Source organism: Sardina pilchardus, chromosome 9 (genome assembly GCF_963854185.1).
Source record: "Sardina pilchardus chromosome 9, fSarPil1.1, whole genome shotgun sequence".
Classification (NCBI taxonomy): Eukaryota; Metazoa; Chordata; class Actinopteri; order Clupeiformes; family Clupeidae; genus Sardina; species Sardina pilchardus.
In genome coordinates, this window is record NC_085002.1 from 11,036,404 (window position 1) to 11,054,647 (window position 18,244).

At 42.0% G+C, this 18,244-nt stretch overlaps 1 protein-coding gene across 2 annotated transcripts; it reads right to left on the reverse strand.

The window, feature by feature from the left end:
• Positions 1–1,439: 1,439 nt before the first annotated feature.
• Positions 1,440–17,896, reverse strand: LOC134092521 (hepatic lectin-like). 2 transcript variants are annotated; one of them, XM_062545423.1, is made up of 5 exons: positions 17,825–17,886; positions 11,523–11,696; positions 11,147–11,289; positions 1,926–2,026; positions 1,440–1,821 (listed from the first exon to the last, which is right to left on the reverse strand). In XM_062545423.1, exons 1-5 carry the CDS (start codon positions 17,880–17,882, stop codon positions 1,668–1,670), a joined length of 630 nt encoding a protein of 209 aa, XP_062401407.1. In that variant the 5' UTR covers positions 17,883–17,886; the 3' UTR covers positions 1,440–1,667. The 2 variants fall into 2 exon arrangements, 1 of the variants encoding a protein (XP_062401407.1); XR_009940243.1 differs by lacking the exon at positions 11,523–11,696 and having other exon boundaries at positions 17,825–17,896.
• Positions 17,897–18,244: the final 348 nt, after the last annotated feature.

Below are 18,244 nucleotides of genomic sequence, written 5' to 3' on the forward strand. Positions count from 1 at the left end.
GGTTTTGTTCACTTCCTGGTTTCTTTGTGCTTTAGTTTACTTCCTGTCCCTGTTTTAGTTCCTGTCAGCCATGTGCGCCTTTGTTTTGCCTAGAGCAATAGAAAGAGAGAGTTGCGACCAGGGGAGGACTGGGACAAAAAAACGTCCCTGGCATTTGGACCAGACCGGCCCACCTCATTTGCTGTAACACAAACATTTTCGGTCTCTTGAATGTGTACACAACTGTGTAACTCTTTAAAACCATGTACCTAACCATGCAATGAGTTGACTTTCTCCTCTCTTTCGCAGATCCTCTCCTCTCCCTCACTGACACAATCCTCTCTCTCGCTGACTCTCTCCTCTGTCTCACTAACGCTCTTCTGGGGATAAAATCTCAACCTCAACAATACATGAATAGAGACTGTGGGATCAGGTTTTTCGTTTTTTTTACATAAGGATGCAGTCAGGTCCAGAGGTGGCCTATCGTGGTTTCAACGTTGAAGCACCGGGTTATCAACGTCGCAGTTCAACCTTCAACTCTGTCAACCAATGTCAACGTTGATTCAACGTGTGCGTGCTAGCTGGGAATATTCCTCCTTTCAAAAAAGCCGCCACGGTGTAGGCGTAAACATGTAAGCACTTGGGCGTGAGGTTGAACATTGTCCTACAACATAGGTATCGGAAGAATATTTAGTTTCGTGACACTTTCAAAACAACAACAAAAACATTGAAGTTTAGGAAGTAGGCTGCAGGCAGCAGTTGGATACATAATAGGCTGCATGGCTTTCGGTAAGGTAAAAGCAATGACCGAAATGCAGTGAAAAAGTTTTCTGAAAGCAAAATTTTTACAGGCAGGCTATATGATTCGGAGGTTAAATGGCTATTGAGGCTACAACGACAGTGGAGACGGAGATATTTTGTGATGTTTGGCGATCAATTGCCATTGACATCTGAAAGAACTATATCTACAAGTTACTGTAACGTTTCATGAGATTTGTTGGGACACTGTTCTTAAAGATGCACGGCTGGTTTTCTCGGCGGAGACTCTAAACTGTATAGCTTTATTAGGTGAACGATTCACCTGTAACTAGTTCGTTTACCATCAAATTGGCTTAAGGTTAAATTCATATTCAGTAGGCTATAGGTGAAAACCTTGCATAGTGTACTTTTTTTTAATAAGGTAAGTTATAGTGTCCAGATATCACACTATAGTAACAAACATAAATAGCCTCATCATTCTAGAATTCCCTATAGGGCCTACATATTTCACTCAAGTGCAGAAAGGAGTCCTATACCTATCTGCTACTTTTGCAAAAGTATGATGTCTCTGCTAATAGACCTTTACAAAATGTCAAAGGAGGAACAATGGCACCATATATTTGAAAAATACATAAATAAATATGTTAAAAGGAAAATAGATAGATAGATACAGTAGATACTTTATTGATCTCTAAGGGGAAAATTCAAGAATAAATTCTCATACTCATAATATTGTAAAGATGGCACAACAGGAAGAATTGCATTTGGCCAAGGAAAGGTTTAAATGTGTCATGAATATTAGAACAAAACATTGAAGCATGGTGAGCGGCGAAGCAGTGGTGAAACTACCATTAAACTGACAACTAATCAGTGACAACTACCAACTGACCAACTGAGTAAGCTTTCATTTTTTAATTACTGCTGTTGTGCTATACGTTTGCAAGTGTGTTGCTTTTCTCACACACCCAAATATTAGGTGTAGAGCATGGCACATCGTTCCAGTTGGTAATATAGGCACGAGGTCTGGTCTCAGCACAGTGTTCATTCCCACCATCGTTAGTTGGCTGGAGTTCATCCCAAAATCTAAAACAACAGAGAAACACAACAGTCTCAACAGACAATGTACATCATCAGCTGGATAAAAGAGAGTCCTTGACTGGACTATTATTTGAGTAGGTTAGCCTTACTGAGTAGTGAGGACTGTCCCATCAACCCATTTCCAGTCCCCTTCCTTGTCCTTGTCCGTTAGCCCGATCCAGAATTCCTTTTGTTTGTTGGCCAGAAATTCCTGCATGACAAACAAATACATTGCACATGCACTTGTTAGGAAAGACAGCTCTTACTTCCTGTCAAACTTCACTGCCCTATCCAAATAAAGGAAAAAGCCCAAAAACGTACATACATACATACATGCATAAATAATTAAATCAATCAATCAATCAATCAATCAATCAATTATCCCATCCACTGAGTGACAGGCATGTCCAGAATAATCTCATATTTTGAGGTACACAGAGATGTGCGGAAAAAGCCGAGCACTTGTCGTAATCGTGACGTGAAACTACCCATCTCTTATCTATTGTTATTTAGCTGCATCTTCATTTTGGCAGCGAAAAAGGACAAGAGCCAGGGACACCTAGCAAGAACAGATCAAAGTTTGCCATCTGATGCAAACATACCAAATCAGTCCTGGCTAACATCACACCAATTTGTAATAGAGAATGGGAATATGATGTGGCGGTGGCGGACGTGGGTGAGGTTTGCACCGCGGTGGCGTCTGGGATATAAGTGAGGCCTCTTGTACGCTACTGCCAATTGCTGCCAATGCTGTATGGTTGTAAACATTGTAAACATTGCTAACTCGCTGTTTCTAACACCTGTTTTTCACATATCATGGGACGAACGTGTTGTGTTGTTGGATGTCACGTCTGTGCCTCCTGGATGTGGTTTGCATGTTATATTAAACGTGACTTAACATCAATGCTAAATAGAGCTTATACAGTCTCTGCTCTGTTGGAAGTTGCAAGAATCCACATTGTTCTATTAAATGCCGTTATATAATTAAATAGCCTTCCAACAGTTTGAAGCGGAGCTTGCCACTGATTAGTTTCGGTTTCTGTCGCGCAAATGCGCACACGTATGCATGCATTCAATGAACACTCACTTAGTTGTATTGTTCTATGTTTAATCACACCAAATTAGCAAGTATTTCCTCCTGATGGCAGAAATGTTTGCTTTTGTTGCTACAGCAACCTGTCAGATCTGTTACTAATGTGACCCAGTCTGAACAGAGCCATATCCGATTTGGACACTTGCTAAAGGCAGTGTGCACAGTCAGTCCTAAAAATTGGATATGAGAAGGAATCAGATTTGAATCAGATTCGTCTGCAGTCTCAACGCGGCCTTAGAACTTTGGAAGTGCACAGGAAGTTTATTTAAAAAGACTGTTTATACAAGCAGTACCTTCATAGAATCTCTCCGCTGGGCGCCATCTTGTGGTGAAGTCGCGATAAGCCGACTGACGAGCACAAACTAACAGGAAGGACGGGATATATTGCAAACATTTTGAGCTTTGTTACTCATCATGCTCATGTAGACAGTAAAACCATATATTTCCTATGGAATTACTTTTGCAATATGTTCCCCTGTCCTTCCTGTTCGTTCGTGCTCGTCAGTCGCCAGTCGGCTTATCGCGACTTGATTAAAAGATTCGGCGGAGAGATTCTATGAAGGTACTGCTTGTAAACTTTTTGTCTTTTTAAATAAACTTCCTGTGCACTTCCAAAGTTCTCAGTAACTCGTTTTCAGGAGGCATTCGGTGTAGTTCCACCTTAGAAATTAACATATAGACGCTGTGGCTACAGAAAGACCTTGGACCTCCACAGGGTATCTGTTTCGACCTCACTCTGACCGTCACTACGGTCTAAAAAGGAATGATCACTTTCATTCTGCCTATCACCGAGACCATATGTCAAAATAGTCATGTCCATGACCTCCGGAAGCAGAACGACTTGCATTAATAAATAGCAGAGAATGCTCCCGGGTCAGTCTCCTATCCCTGAACGCCTCAGAATGGTCCGAGCGACAAGGATAGTGACGGTCATCCCTCGGTCTCACAGATCCATAGTTACATTCGTAACCTACGATCTTCTTATCATTACAAAGAGGCGAGTGGAAGGTTTCTCATTAGAACACAGGCAATTTTCGCCTAGATCACCAGAAAACATATTTACACTTATTTTACAATTGTACCACTGAGACCCTCTTACTTCTCGCACAGAGACATTGAAAATGATACCAAACATAGATACATTATCATTTGTCAAGAAACAGATACATTTTAGACTCCAACATTAGTTCATCAGAGGCGTGGAGAGGGGGGAGTGGAAGTGTGCCTGGCATGGGGCCGGGAGCCTTGGCCATATTGTGGTCTCGAGACAATGGAGACAGTCAAATGCAAACAGGTAACCTGACCACAAAGAGCGTCCAGCTGTGGGGTCGTCTCCCCTGTCTTACAGATGCAACTTCAGGAGGTCAGAATGTCAAGATGGAAAAATCAGTTTTATAAGATGGGAAATCAGCCTTACAGAGATTGGAAATCAGCCATAGTCTCTTGACTTGCCTGCATTGCACATACTCAGGAGGGCACTGCTCCCACATACTTTGGCCCACCATGAAAAAACTGACCTCTACTGAAAGCTGACAGTCTGAGGAATTCTATGAATTCTATGCCAGTGATACTGGCAAAGGATTATAGAGGCTCTTTCAGTCGGTAACACATCTGGAACTGCCCACACCTTGGCCCTCTATACTTGAAATGGCCTTGAAACACAAGTGAGGCCTGAAGCCAGGTCTTGTGAAGCTGTAACTCAAAGTAGATGACTTTAGAGTAAAATATGGATTTTTCACAAATGTATTTATTCAGGAATATACGGTTCTCATATTCGAGGCTTGCTGTAGACAAAGATTGTTAAGGCGGAGCAAGATACTTCGTCGTAATAGAGCTCTGAAGTTCGCCTACAAAAAGGACCCAAAGCGGCCATCTTTGCCCATATAAGGAGATCCGGGAGTTAATTGAAGCTGACTGCCTATGGTAAGTTGCATTGTAAGTTAGCTCTGGGGTAGCAAAGATCAAACTGTGCCCTCTTCACCTACCGAAGATCACAGAATCCACTAGACGGCAGTGGACAAAACTGTGTAGCGAGAAACGTCTGCATCTCCAATGTCATCATCCCCGCGAGAGTTTAACAGGTGCGATAATTGAAAATCCTCATGTTATAGTGCATTCGTTTATGCTCTCCGAGATGCCTCGGATCTCGGGTGTGATGTCACGTCTGCACTTCAACCGTTTTTTTTATCTTTCGCGCGTCCGAACATAGACGTCACGTTTTGCGGAAGCACTGGCCAAGTTCCAGGCGTGTTTAGCTTCTGTTAGCAACGCTAGCTACATTTACCAACACCAGTTAAACAAGTCTTCATTCAATATTGCACTCACAACAAGGCCGATTTCCATTCCCATAGGCAGTGATACAGACGCAGTAAGGCATTGTAGTGATTGAAATCGTCATTTAAACCACCAAAGCGGTCCAAACACAATGAAAACCGTTAATATTTACAAATGAATATGGGCGCAGCCATCTTGGAATCTGTCTCGGAAACTTTCCTCGGTCTCCTCTGAGTTCGACGAGCAGACGAGGGCGCCTTCCGAGGAAAGGGGGCGTGCTCGTGCGTGTCACTAGGCAACGTCCTCGGATCTCGTCCTCGGAAGGTTAATAGAACGCACTATTACTTTCCCATAGAAAAAATCTCAACATACCAGATCTCCTTATTTGGGCAAAGATGGTAGCTTTTTTGTAGGCGAACTTCAGAGGTCTATTCGGGTGTTTCTCAAAGTCAAGGATGGGTCCTTCCAAGCCACTTTTTCAAGGACGTTGCGTCATCAACTCTCGTCAAGTGTTTCATACAAGAATTCTCAGACTTTCTGTCTCATTTTGCTTCAACTTACGACCGTTTGTTGATTTTGGGTGATTTTAATATTCATGTCTGTTGTCCAGGCAAACCTTTGGTTAGCGAGTTTTGCCATGTAATGGAGTCGTTCGGTCTCCTCCAGCACATAAATCAGGCGACCCATGTTCACGGGCACACACTCGATCTGATTTTGTCCCATGGGTTCTCCATTGATAACTTAAGCATTGAGGATGCATCCTTCTCTGACCATATGCCTATTGTGTTCTATGTTCAACTACTTAATTCACTGTCTACAGCCAGATCCCCTGGCCACTACTCTCGTCATATTAACTCTTTTACTGCAAGTAAGTTTTCTGAATGTTACTTGGATAATGCTATCACAGCCTCCATCGCTGCCCATGATCCCTGCTCCAGCCCTGATGAGCTAATAGGCGCGTTCAAGTTGGCTGCGCAGCACAAAAACTGCGCAGCACAAGATGCACGTGGTTAAAAATCTGTCCACGATGGTCTAGATGGGTGTGTTTTCGACTCGGCAGTCGGTATCACATGGCCTCAACTTATCGCGGGAGCAAGGCGTGGCCAGGCTGCTGCGGAGCAGCAGAGCAGCCGCTCTGGAGGTACTGCGGAGAGCAGCGGAGCCTAGACCCTCCCTTCATGACGTCAGGTCTTTGCCCTAATTGGCTTTTATATCCCTGACGTATGTGCAGGTGTTTAGATGCCGCCTCATATCCACAAGGGTCCGTGCGGGTCCGTGCCTCGTGATTCGTCACATGGTCAAGTCTAGCCAAGTCTACACTACGGGAAGTAGAGAGTGTACAACTTCATAGCAGCGTTTGTATCCCCTCCCCTGCTGCCACCGGCAGCTCTCGTTGCTGCAAAAGGTCATTTGGAGTTGAACTTGAACACGGCTAATATCACTCTTCAACACATGTTGTTCAGCTATCCTTGAAACTGTGGCCCCTCTTAAATTCAGACGGCCTAATTTTAAACCCCAACAGTGGCTTGATATCTCCACCCGCCACCTTAGGCAAGTTTGCCGTAGAGCTGAGCGCAAGTGGAAAAAAGACCACCTTCTAGTCTCCCTAGAAATATTCAGAAATGCACTGTCCAACTTCCAAGCTGCAGCAAAAAAAGCCAAAGCTAAGCATTTCTCTGATATCATAAACAAACACTCCAACCGCCCTAGAATCCTGTTTAATACTATAAACTCAATTGTAAACCCCCAAGTCTCTCCAGAGGTAGAGGCTTCTACCAATAGCTGTGAAGAGTTCTTGAAGTTTTTTATTGAGAAAATTGACCACATCAGAGCAAAGTTCACACCTGTTGTATCTGACACTTCACCCCATTCACCCATTCCCACAGTTACTTTTGACAGGTTCCAAGCAGTGTCCTGCACTGATCTATGGGACATTGTAAAACACATGAAACCATCAACAGCCCCACACGATCCTATCCCTTCGCAGATCATCAAAGATGCCTTTGATGCTATTGGTCCCCCCATTCAATTAGTCATTAACTCTTGCCTTGCCACCGGCACCGTTCCTGTATGTTTCAAGCATGCGGTTGTCCAGCCTATGCTCAAGAAACATAATCTGGATGCTAAATGTCCCAATAACTTCCGGCCCATCTCAAAACTGCCATTTCTGTCAAAAATGTTGGAGAAGGTGGTGTTGACACAGCTGCTTCCATTCCTCAACACAACAAAGATCCTAGAGCCATTTCGATCTGGTTTCAAAGCCCGTCACAGCACTGAGACAGCCCTGTTAAAGGTGACAAATGACCTTTTGCTCACCCTTAACTCAGGTGATAATGCCACTCTGATCCTGTTGGACCTCAGTGCTGCTTTTGACACTGTAGACCATGGCACACTTCTAAAGCGTCTTGAACAGTGGGTTGGCATTAAGGGTATAGCTCTAAACTGGTTTCACTCCTACCTCCACCAGAGAACCTTCTCTGTATCCATAGGCCAGTGCACATCATCATCTGCCCCTGTGTCCTACGGTGTTCCCCAGGGATCCATTTTGGGTCCGATACTTTTCTGCCTGTACATGCTCCCCCTAGGTAACATCATCAGGAAATTCAATATTTCATTCCACTTCTATGCAGACGACTCCCAACTGTACATCCCACTTAAAGGGATATTCCGCCATTTTTGGAAATACGCTCATTTTCCACCTCCCCTCGAGCAAAACAATCGATATTTACCTTGTTCCTGTTCATCCAGCCATTCTGTGAGTCTGGCGATACAACTTTTAGCTTCAGCCTAGCATAGATCATTGAATCGGATTAGACCATTAGCTTCTCGCCTGCTAGCTTCATGTTTAAAAGTGACTAAGATTTCTGGTAATTTTCCTATTTAAAACATGTCTCCTCTCAAGTTAGAAAGTGCAATAAGACCAACTGAAAATGAAACCTGGCGTTTTTCTAGGCTGATTTGACATGGAACTACACTCTCATCTGGCGTAATAATCAAGGCAACTTGCAAACGTACCATAGGCGCAGTGATATCGTAAGCAGCATCTGAAAATAGTCCCATAGACAACAAGCAGTAGTAGTGCCAGTAGTTTGCAAGTTGCCTTGATTATTACGCCAGATGAGAGTGTAGTTCCATGTCAAACCAGCCTAGAAAAACGGAAGGTTTCATTTTCAGTTGGTCTTATTGCACTTTCTAACTTGAGAGGAGACACGTTTTAAATGGGAAAATTACCAGAAATCTTAGTCACTTTTAAACATGAAGCTAGCAGGCGAGAAGCTAATGGTCTAATCTGATTCAATGATCTATGCTAGGCTGAAGCTAAAAGATGCATCGCCAGACTCACAGAATGGCTGGATGAACGGGAACAAGGTAAATATCGATTGTTTTGTTCGAGGGGAGGTGGAAAATGAGCGCATTTCCAAAAATGGCGGAATATCCCTTTAAGGCTGGCAGCTCCATGCAGCCTCTTTTAGACTGCTTGGAAGAAATAAAGATCTGGATGGCCAACAACTTCCTTCAGTTAAATTCCAACAAAACTGAGGTCATTGTCTTTGGGCATTCAAGACCCAAAAAATCCATCCCTGTCAACCTTGGCCCCCTCACCCCCTATCTGAAACCTCATGCACGTAACCTGGGTGTCATTTTAGACTCCCACCTTAACCTGGACAAGCAAATTTCATCTGTTGTAAAGACCAGTTTTTATCAATTAAGAATAATCTCCAAACTCAAGTCTGTTCTTTCATACAATGATCTGGAAAAAATCATCCATGCCTTCATAACCTCCCGTCTAGACTATTGCAATTCCCTCTACCTTGGGCTTCCTCTGACACTGGTGGCACGACTTCAGATGGTCCAAAATGCAGCAGCTAGGTTGCTCACCAACACAAAAAAGCGTGAGCATATTACACCTGTCCTAGCCTCCTTGCACTGGCTTCCAGTCCAGTCAAGGATACATTTCAAAACCCTGCTTTTGGTTTTTAAGGCTCTTCATGGCCTGGCACCCAGCTACATAGCTGACATCATCCATCCCCATGTAGCCCCCAGGTCCCTCAGATCCTCCAGCCAAGGCCTCCTCCACGACCCACGGTCCCGGCTAAAACAAAAAGGTGACAGAGCCTTTTCTGTTGCTGGCCCCCAGCTGTGGAACCAACTGCCACTTGACATCAGAAATGCCCCCTCAATAACCCTCTTCAAATCCAGGCTTAAAACACACCTTTTTACATTGGCCTTCCCTGTGCGTTAATTGTCTACCCTGTTATGTCTGTAATTAAGTGTTGTCTGTTGATGTCATCTTAGCCTAAATCACTGTTCTGTATATGTATTTATTTGCTTATCTATTTTATCCTATTTTTTATTTGTTAGTTTATGCACTTTGTACAGCACTTTGGACAGTGTGAGCTGTGGTTAAATGTGCTCTATATATAAATAAACCTTACTTTACTTACTTACTGTTCCAAAGTAAAGGATGCTTTAAAATTCTATCAAGTACTGAGTCCTTCGTTCTGAGAATTTCTGAGAATTTTGAAGGATGCATCGATGGATCCTCGGCGTGAAGAAATAACCCACAATCCTTTGCGTGTGAACGATTAGAAAATAGGCTCACTCGACTTGTCAAGTCGACTGCAGTTGGATGCAGTCGACTCCAAACTGCAAGTAATTTGCGTAATATGCAGTGCATGCTGGTTAGACGTGTTGTTTGACTTGAAGAAATGTTGTGATCATGTCACAAAAATGCGACCATGTCACGTCACTCAAAACTCGCGGGAAGAAGACATATGAAGACGCCTGCAGTCAAATTCTGCATTTGTTTTTGCGCGCCTGCAACCGGCTGGATCCCGCCCCATGACGTCAGTTCAAGGACGTGATAGGGCCGTTTGGAAGGAATCTCCCCATGACGATTATGACAGGGGTCTCGTTCTGCCTCCTTACCAAAGATTCTATAGCGGAGCAAGATGGATCAGCTAACATTTTAGGATCAGCACTGTAGCCAGCGTCTGGGACGACACCTGAGCTTGTCAAAAGTGATCAATCCTGCTCTGTTCTGGAATCTTTGCTCCTTACGTTAGAATGTACTAAAATGAACAGATATCGAAGGGATACCTTCTTATTTGTGATTTCTGGAACAGAAAATAACTTTTCGCCCGTGAACCTAGCTAGCTTGCTAGCTAATATTAGCACAGTAAACGAAAAGTGAATGGGAAATAACCTGAAATAACACACGTTCAGAAACTTAGTTCTAGCAAAAATAGTTAAGAAGGTTTATCAAAATGAGTTTGAAACTCACATCGCTGAATGTATGGCTAATGGTTAGTTTTAAACAAAGTCCTCTGCTACCTAGATGTTTCAAAGGGTAGACTCAACCAATCAGATTGGTAATTGACACTGACACTGGCCGACTCTACATGTCAGGTCGGCCAAAACTGGCCAAAATTAGCCCCGACGCTGACGCCGACTCCCGACGGCACGGGACATACCAAACCGATTCGAGTTCCCAACCGCTCCTGACTACCCGAAGGCCGATTATCGGGTTGGTGTGTTCAGGCCTTAAAGGGACCTGATGAATTGATGATGTTCTAAAATAATCTTGTTGCTCCTCAAGCCTTCTAACAACATTTATTAATTATAATATGGAAAATAACACAAAGCATGTGAACTTTCAAGGAATAAAAACATCAATGTAATGGAATGTATCACTGCTCTCATTAAGTTAACCCAGCGTCACCTGATCATCGTTAGCTTACATAGCAGAATTTGGTTCAGCTGGCCGGCAAATGTGTTGTCAAGGTAAAGCGTACGTAGCAACCGGCCAGAAACAAACATATTATGAATAGAAACAACATGGATATTCCATTACTATGGGTTCTTACGGACATTTCAAGACCCACTATATGCCATAGTCGACAGATCGCCATGGAGGTGTACAAGGGCTAAAAAGTAGGAAGTCACTAATTCACACACACACACCTGTTCATTTCTGTTGTTTATGATCACCAAGTGTGCAGCCTTCTTTTGACAGTCCTCTTTGGCCTCATCCCATGACCCTTTCTCAGTAGATATGTAGTATAGGCTTACATTGTACAACATCCATCCTTCCCGCAGACGTCTCTCTGAATCAAATGGGAACAGAAGAGCAAATGTAATGCTCCATTCCATGTCAAAGACTTAAATAACAAAATGTCAAGACAGCTTCTGTGAACACATTGTCCATTACTCTCTTTGTATAAACAAAACCTGAGTCATCAATGATCTCAACAAGCATTTGGGTTGTGTGGAGATGTAAACTGTTAAAAAAAGTAAGGCTTGAACAGCACACATACTGTATAAGCAAATAGAAACTCACCGAGACCAGAGAGCCAGACAGAAACATTATTTTGCAAGATCTTGAGATTAGTCTGTAACAGGTCTCTCTCAGAGGCGCAGAGGGTGAGACGCATTGCCGGTACTATGACTATAGTCAGCAAGACAACACACAACAGCCCCAGAGTTCCTGTGATCACTCTGTGACAGATGCCTCCTGTGCAGAAAAAAAATACTCAATTTCAAAAGACAGACATCCATAGTATGTCTATGACCCCAAAGGTAAAGATTCAATCAGACAAATGCTGAGGCAAGATTAAGAGAGTATACAGAGATTGATCCACATCTATCAGTCGTACTCACTGCCACAACCACATGCAACTATGCTCAGTATATGCTTCATTGACAATTATGCAGTGGCAAGTAAACGTCACCGGTAACACTTTACATTACAGATGGGTAATAAGTGGGTAATGCTATGGTAATATGTATGCAATTTCATGGTAATAATATTTTCAAACCACATATTGCAAATAATTAATGTGTAATTTCTAGACGATTACTGTTCAATTACCATACAACAACAGTGCAAATAACTTGGATTTAAGGGTAAAATAAAATGGTAATAACTGCTGTAAATATGTACTTACTGAAGCAATAAATATTTTGGATTTACTTATTGTGACATAATATGTGACCTGTTATCTGTTGTTATGATGAAATAAATGAGGTAATTTCACAATAACTATATGGTATCAGGGCTGTAAAATACTGTTTTGTCTTTTTGAAAGGTTTTCTGCACTGTGGGGAGTTGTTGAAATCCTTTCGAAAAGACAAAACAGTATTTTACAGCCCTGATACCATATAGTTATTGTGAAAATACCTTACTTATTTCATCATAATAACAGATAACAGGTCACAATTTACCATCAAACTAACTATTACAGAAACTTTGACCACTGTGTTATTGTGCCATAACACTTAGAAGTTACTATGTAATTTAGTCCTTCATAGCACCATCATGTTGGTATAATTACAGAATGTCACAATAAGTAAATCCTAAATATTTATTGCTTTGGTATGTACATATTTACAGCAGTTATTACCATTTTATTTTACCCAAGTTATTTGAATTGTTGTTGAATGGTAATTGCACAGTAATTGTCCAGAAATTACACATTAATTATTTGCAATATGTGGTTTAAAAATATTATTACCATGAAATTGCATATATATTACCTTATCTCCCTCAACAATGGAATTCTCTTCTCTGATTGGCAGATGGGGTGGCCATTAACTTCGTATAACCTGCTACCTTCGAAGTAGTTCCCGTATCACACTTGAATATTAATTTGCCAAACTCGTTGCGAAGTTTAAATGAACCGTCACGTTGCATCCAAGCTGAAATACAGACGTGCAGAACATTGTAGCATATGACGGAGGTGGATTGTAGCTAGTTGTATGACATGTAGGCTATAAAAGTAGCGATCTTTCAAAGTTAAAGTGAATCAGAATCCTGGGATATGCCCGCTTGACAACGGGAGAGATAGAACTAACGACTGGCTTTTGGCCGTAGCAACCAGCCATTTAGAACTAACGTCTGGCCTTTGGCCATAGCAACCATCCATTTAGAACTAGTAACGGCAGTTTTGTCCTGCAAGTAGAAAGTTGATATGTGGCAGAAAGTAGTCCCACAATCAAGACAGTTTTAGCAATGTAAACGTTTACATTGTAATAGGAAATTAACACTACACAAGTGGCAACGGTGGAATAAATATACAGCTGATAGATACAAACAGGAGATAAGCGGGATAACGGCCTTCGAGGTCGACCGGTTCGATGGAAATAATGGCACGGCGGAGGTAACTCTAGGTTCTAGACCTCCACCTAGCCATTATTTCCATCGAACCGGTCACCTCGTCAGCCGTTATCCCTTACATAACATTACCCACTTATTACTGATCTGTACTGTAAAGTGTTACCACGTCACCTTATTGAATGTATTATTTATTTTTATAGTCGTCAATTGCACATTACATACAGGAGGCCAGTTGTTATTTGCAAGAATTTGCTTGCAGTTCTGGCACAAACTTCACATGTGGGTGGGTTTCTCTGGGGTGCATTCCTAATGGCTGATGCGTTTTGACTGACAGCTGAACTGAGCTATTAGCCAGATGCTACCGCTTGCAGTGGCATAGGGTGAGGAGTTTCGTTTTGTACGTTTCTTAGGGTGATTGTTAGCAAGTTAGCTACTAGTAAGCGTTTATACAGTCTGTTTGAGGTAAAAGCTAAACTTACAAAGCTAATAGCAGAGCTGGCTTTTCCATTACCACAACAAATACGGGCAATACTCTTCCGAGTAGCCTAACCTTGTTCTTCAAGCTACCGATGCACACATGGAGGTATTATAAGAACTGGAGAAAGTGAACAAGTCCCGCCCCCATTCATTTCAATGGGAATGCTAGGCTAGTGAAAATTGCCAAAATGCAATGATTTTTTCAGGCTTCAACATGGCGTTTCAAGGGGCTTGTTTCCGGTGCAATTTTACTTAGCCAGTTAAGTGCCAGCTTACTGATTGACGTAAGATACAGAAGAAAGCTATAAGGAGAGCTCGTGCCCACACTTGTGCATGAGCTTAGTGTGGGCATGGTCAGTCAAGTTCCAAAGCTGGAAATGACGCATGGACCTACATTGATCTTTATTGGACATTCTGTAAAAAGAGAGTCATCATCCAGCTCAGAGGGTGGCGATAATGCACATACCTTGCTTGCCGCATAACAAGAAGAAGAAAAAGTTGCTCGGGAACGCACACCTGAGTCCGAGTGGAGTCCCGCACTGAGTAACGATTGGCTGTATAGCCGCCAGATAGGTACCCGTCCACCAACATGTACGCGCATGAGAACTCGTGCCCAACACGGATTTTCGTGCATGGAGCTGGTTCTAAATGCTCCGTGCAGCATATATGGCGTATGCTAACATGCCGAAGCTAATCTACACGGCCTTGACCCCTGATGCACACACACACACACACACACGTAGTAGCTCAGTTGTCAGTCAAAACACATCAGCCAATAGGAGTGCACCCCAGAGAAATCCACCCTCATGTGAAGTTTGTGCCAGAATCGAGCAAAAAGACAGGCAGCGCAAGCGCGAAAGCCAGAATCGCAACTGAAAAAGCATCACGAATGATGTCGCTGTAAATTATTATTATTATTGTAAATCAAAAGACAAGTAAAGTTATTCAAACAGTTAAAGACAGATTTATTTTGCAACTATACAAATAATTTGTTTGCGAGTTTTGATTTTTTCCCTTTGACTTAATTTGTTTTGTTTCGATTTTGTATTTGATATTTTGATTAATTGATTTTTGTTTGAATTTGAAAAAGTATTGTTCGAACATTTTGGCACAAATTAAATTCCATATCACAGGTGCTTCTCAGTAGGACTGGAGAATCACAAATAATTTGTTTGTGAGTTTTGGGTCCGTGTAACGCTTTGCAGTGCTTTGTTCTATTTGCAGAATTCACATGAAAATATGGAAAATGGGTTCAAAACTTTCATTATCCATTTGTCAGACTACTCAGCAAATGGACAATTGATGCTATATTTTAACTTTCGAGTGTGGTTTTTGAAACGGTAAATAATGAATTTGAAACAAAACTAAAATTGAGTCCATTTTCCAATTTTCCATTTTTCCATTTCTGCATCGTGGTTGGACTGAACCAAACGCGCCAAGGGATGTATAGGCCTACGTGGCGCCTCTGGCCAGTTGCAGAGATAGGCTATAAATGATACAGATCGAGTTATCAAGTCAAATTCATGCCAAGTGAGCTCGAGACGTAGGCCTATCTAGACCGACTGGAGGCGATTGAGGACCGCTCAACTCCTCATTCCCTCACCTGCGCCCTCGATGGTTAGACTTCACAGTCCTTCAGATAGCCTACAGTAACTTGTCTCATGCACTTGTTGCAATCTCTGCTGATGGTGCTGGTGTGTGTGTGTGTGTGTGTGTGTTGGGGGGGGGGGGGTCTATGGTGCGGAGTCGGTGACGCTTTCATGCTGCCTATGCAAGCCTACGATAGCATTTGTTCACGGTTGTTGACGGTTTGAATAAATGTGAGCAACCCTACCCATGAACTAAAACCTCTCCACCAACATGCCTACAGAAGCTGTTAAACAACAAGTTGACAAAAGTAGGCTATGCCCATTAATTACATCCATCTTAACCCAAGCAGACATCGGGTGAAGTGAAACCTCTGGGCCACAACGCAACTCTCCGGTAACCCCCAGCGTTCATGGTTCAGTCCAACCCCAAGCGCAAAAACACAAAGTTAGAATATGAGTCAATGTTTGACTTTCGAACTTCTGAGGAGAAAATCCCAAGTGTACTCAATGCAAAACAATAAAACACACAACAATCATCAATTTACCGAGTAGTCTGAAAAATAAATAATAGAAATTTTAAACATTTTTTCATTATTTTCATGTGAAATCTGCAAATAGAACAAAGCACTGCAAAGCGTTACACGGACCGTTTTGATTTTTATGTTTTTTTGTTTCAATTTTGTATTTGACATCTTGATGAATTGATTTTTGTTTCAATTTGAAAAAGTGTTGTTCGAAAATTTTGGTGAAAACTAAACTCCATAGAGAAGCACACATACAGTACACAAACGCAAGTGCACACATGCACACTAATTTACATACTTAAAGTTGCAGCAGGGGATGGAGTAGGACAGGGGTCGGCAATTAAGTTTGGCCTCGGGCCAGATATTTTCCAAGCCATTACATGGCGGGCCACAAGTCCACAACCAAAACAATGGCTAATTTAATTAATTAATTAATATCGGAGGAGGGGTGATAATAAAAAATGTAGGCGCTCTTGATGACAGAGCAGAGACATTCAAGCAGGCTGATGTAGGTTAAATTTGTCGACTGGTCATTGGGGGCGCTATTATATGCCTGTGTGTTTAAAAAAAACACCACAAAAACATTTCTACGCGTTGCTGTTAGCTGTCAAAAAATGGCACTATCAAGCGAAAACAGGATCTTTAATGATGAATGGACAGAGAACTATGCCTTAATCCTCCCTAGTTTTATTAATGCAAAGCCCTCATGCCTGATCTGTAACGAGGGTGTCTCTGCATGCAAAGAGTACAATATTAGACGGCACCACGAAACTAAGCATGCTAATTTCAAGGTTGCGTTCCTAAATAACACGCACGCTATGTTTGAAACTCGTGTTTTACTTTTCACAGTTGTATGTGCGTAAATTGCCTGTTTGATGTCAGGCCTGTTTAAAAGAAGTCGTGTTTTAATTATCACCATAAGCCTATGTCCGTTGTTTGAATGACAACTTGTGTTTAAGGGACTAGTTTGGAATTTCAGAACCAGCGCTGTCCTGACTTCATTGTTTTTGCATGTTGTGCGTTCGCTGCACCTCGCTGCGTGCTTCTTCACTCGTATCCAGATGAAACAAATAGCTAAGCATTTAGATTGATTGAAATTCTTCTGAAATTGAAATTACGTTTCAAAATAGAGCATTTTTGAGACTGGCAGTCCGATTTTTAAAAGTGTGTGTGTTTTTTTTTTTTTTTTCATTCTCTGGTTCAAATGATCTCACGGGCCAGATGTTTTTTGCTTGCGGGCCGCCTATTGCCGACCCCTGGAGTAGGAGATGGAAACAAATTGACAAGCGTGATTCATTTTTGCGGAGAGAATGTGAAGGACTGCGCGTAGTCATATTTTGTACCACTTTGCGGCACATCTAGTTTTAATCCATGTCGGCCTTTGTATGACTTACATGACTTTTGTATGACGCCCCACACTTTGAGAACCACTGGGCCACAGCAAACTTTGTGGAGCCATTATCTGAATATCCTTGCTGAATTTTGGCCTATGTTATAAGAACATGTTTGCTTAAATAGAGGTGCATGAAAGGCTCTTCCTGACCTGTACACAGTTCAAATTGTATTTTTTAGCTCTTAAGGATAGATGGCTACAGGCGGTTACTAGATGCTCATGTCCGATACTGGCACACACAGCAGACACTACCGGTAACATATTTGAACTGAATCAAGAATGCAGTCATATGAGACGTTTTCAACGGCTGTTTTATTTCATTTTTTTATTCAGGCAAAAATTGAGCTTCTAATCTAATTTTCCGCTGGACCTCAGTGCCCTCAGTTGGCTATAATCATGTAAGCCATATGCCACACCCTTTGTTTTCTTTTCAGAACTGATAGATAAACAAATCTATACTTTTAAAACTTAAACCAATCAGTTAACTTTCCCAACAATCTTGGACCAATGCTGATTTCTCAGTTAGGGTCCCTTCATTTTTACCTTTAGGATGTCTGTCATCTTTGCCCTGAGGGAAGTTTTGATAGATGTCCTCTGTCATCTCCATGAATGCTGAGCTTGTTTACTGAGTATGCGCCTTGGTTCCTCCTTTTATCGGGCACTCTTCAAAAGATATCATCAGCAGATAGTCATTAGTTTGGCATACTTTCGTTTGAAAAAGGAAATTGTGCAATTCTGCAACATAGGATAACATAGTTGACAAACCAAGTGTGGCAAGTGGTATAGTTTTTAGATAGAATAGCTGACTATGCAACGATGGGATTTGCACCCAAAGACATAATTCAGAATCAGTATCCTTAACTCAGTAAGATACTCAGGTCCGTATAACAGAGGCATGGTTCCATAAAGAAATAATTTATTTTCACACAGCCAAAAAACATATTACAAATGTGATTAAGTACA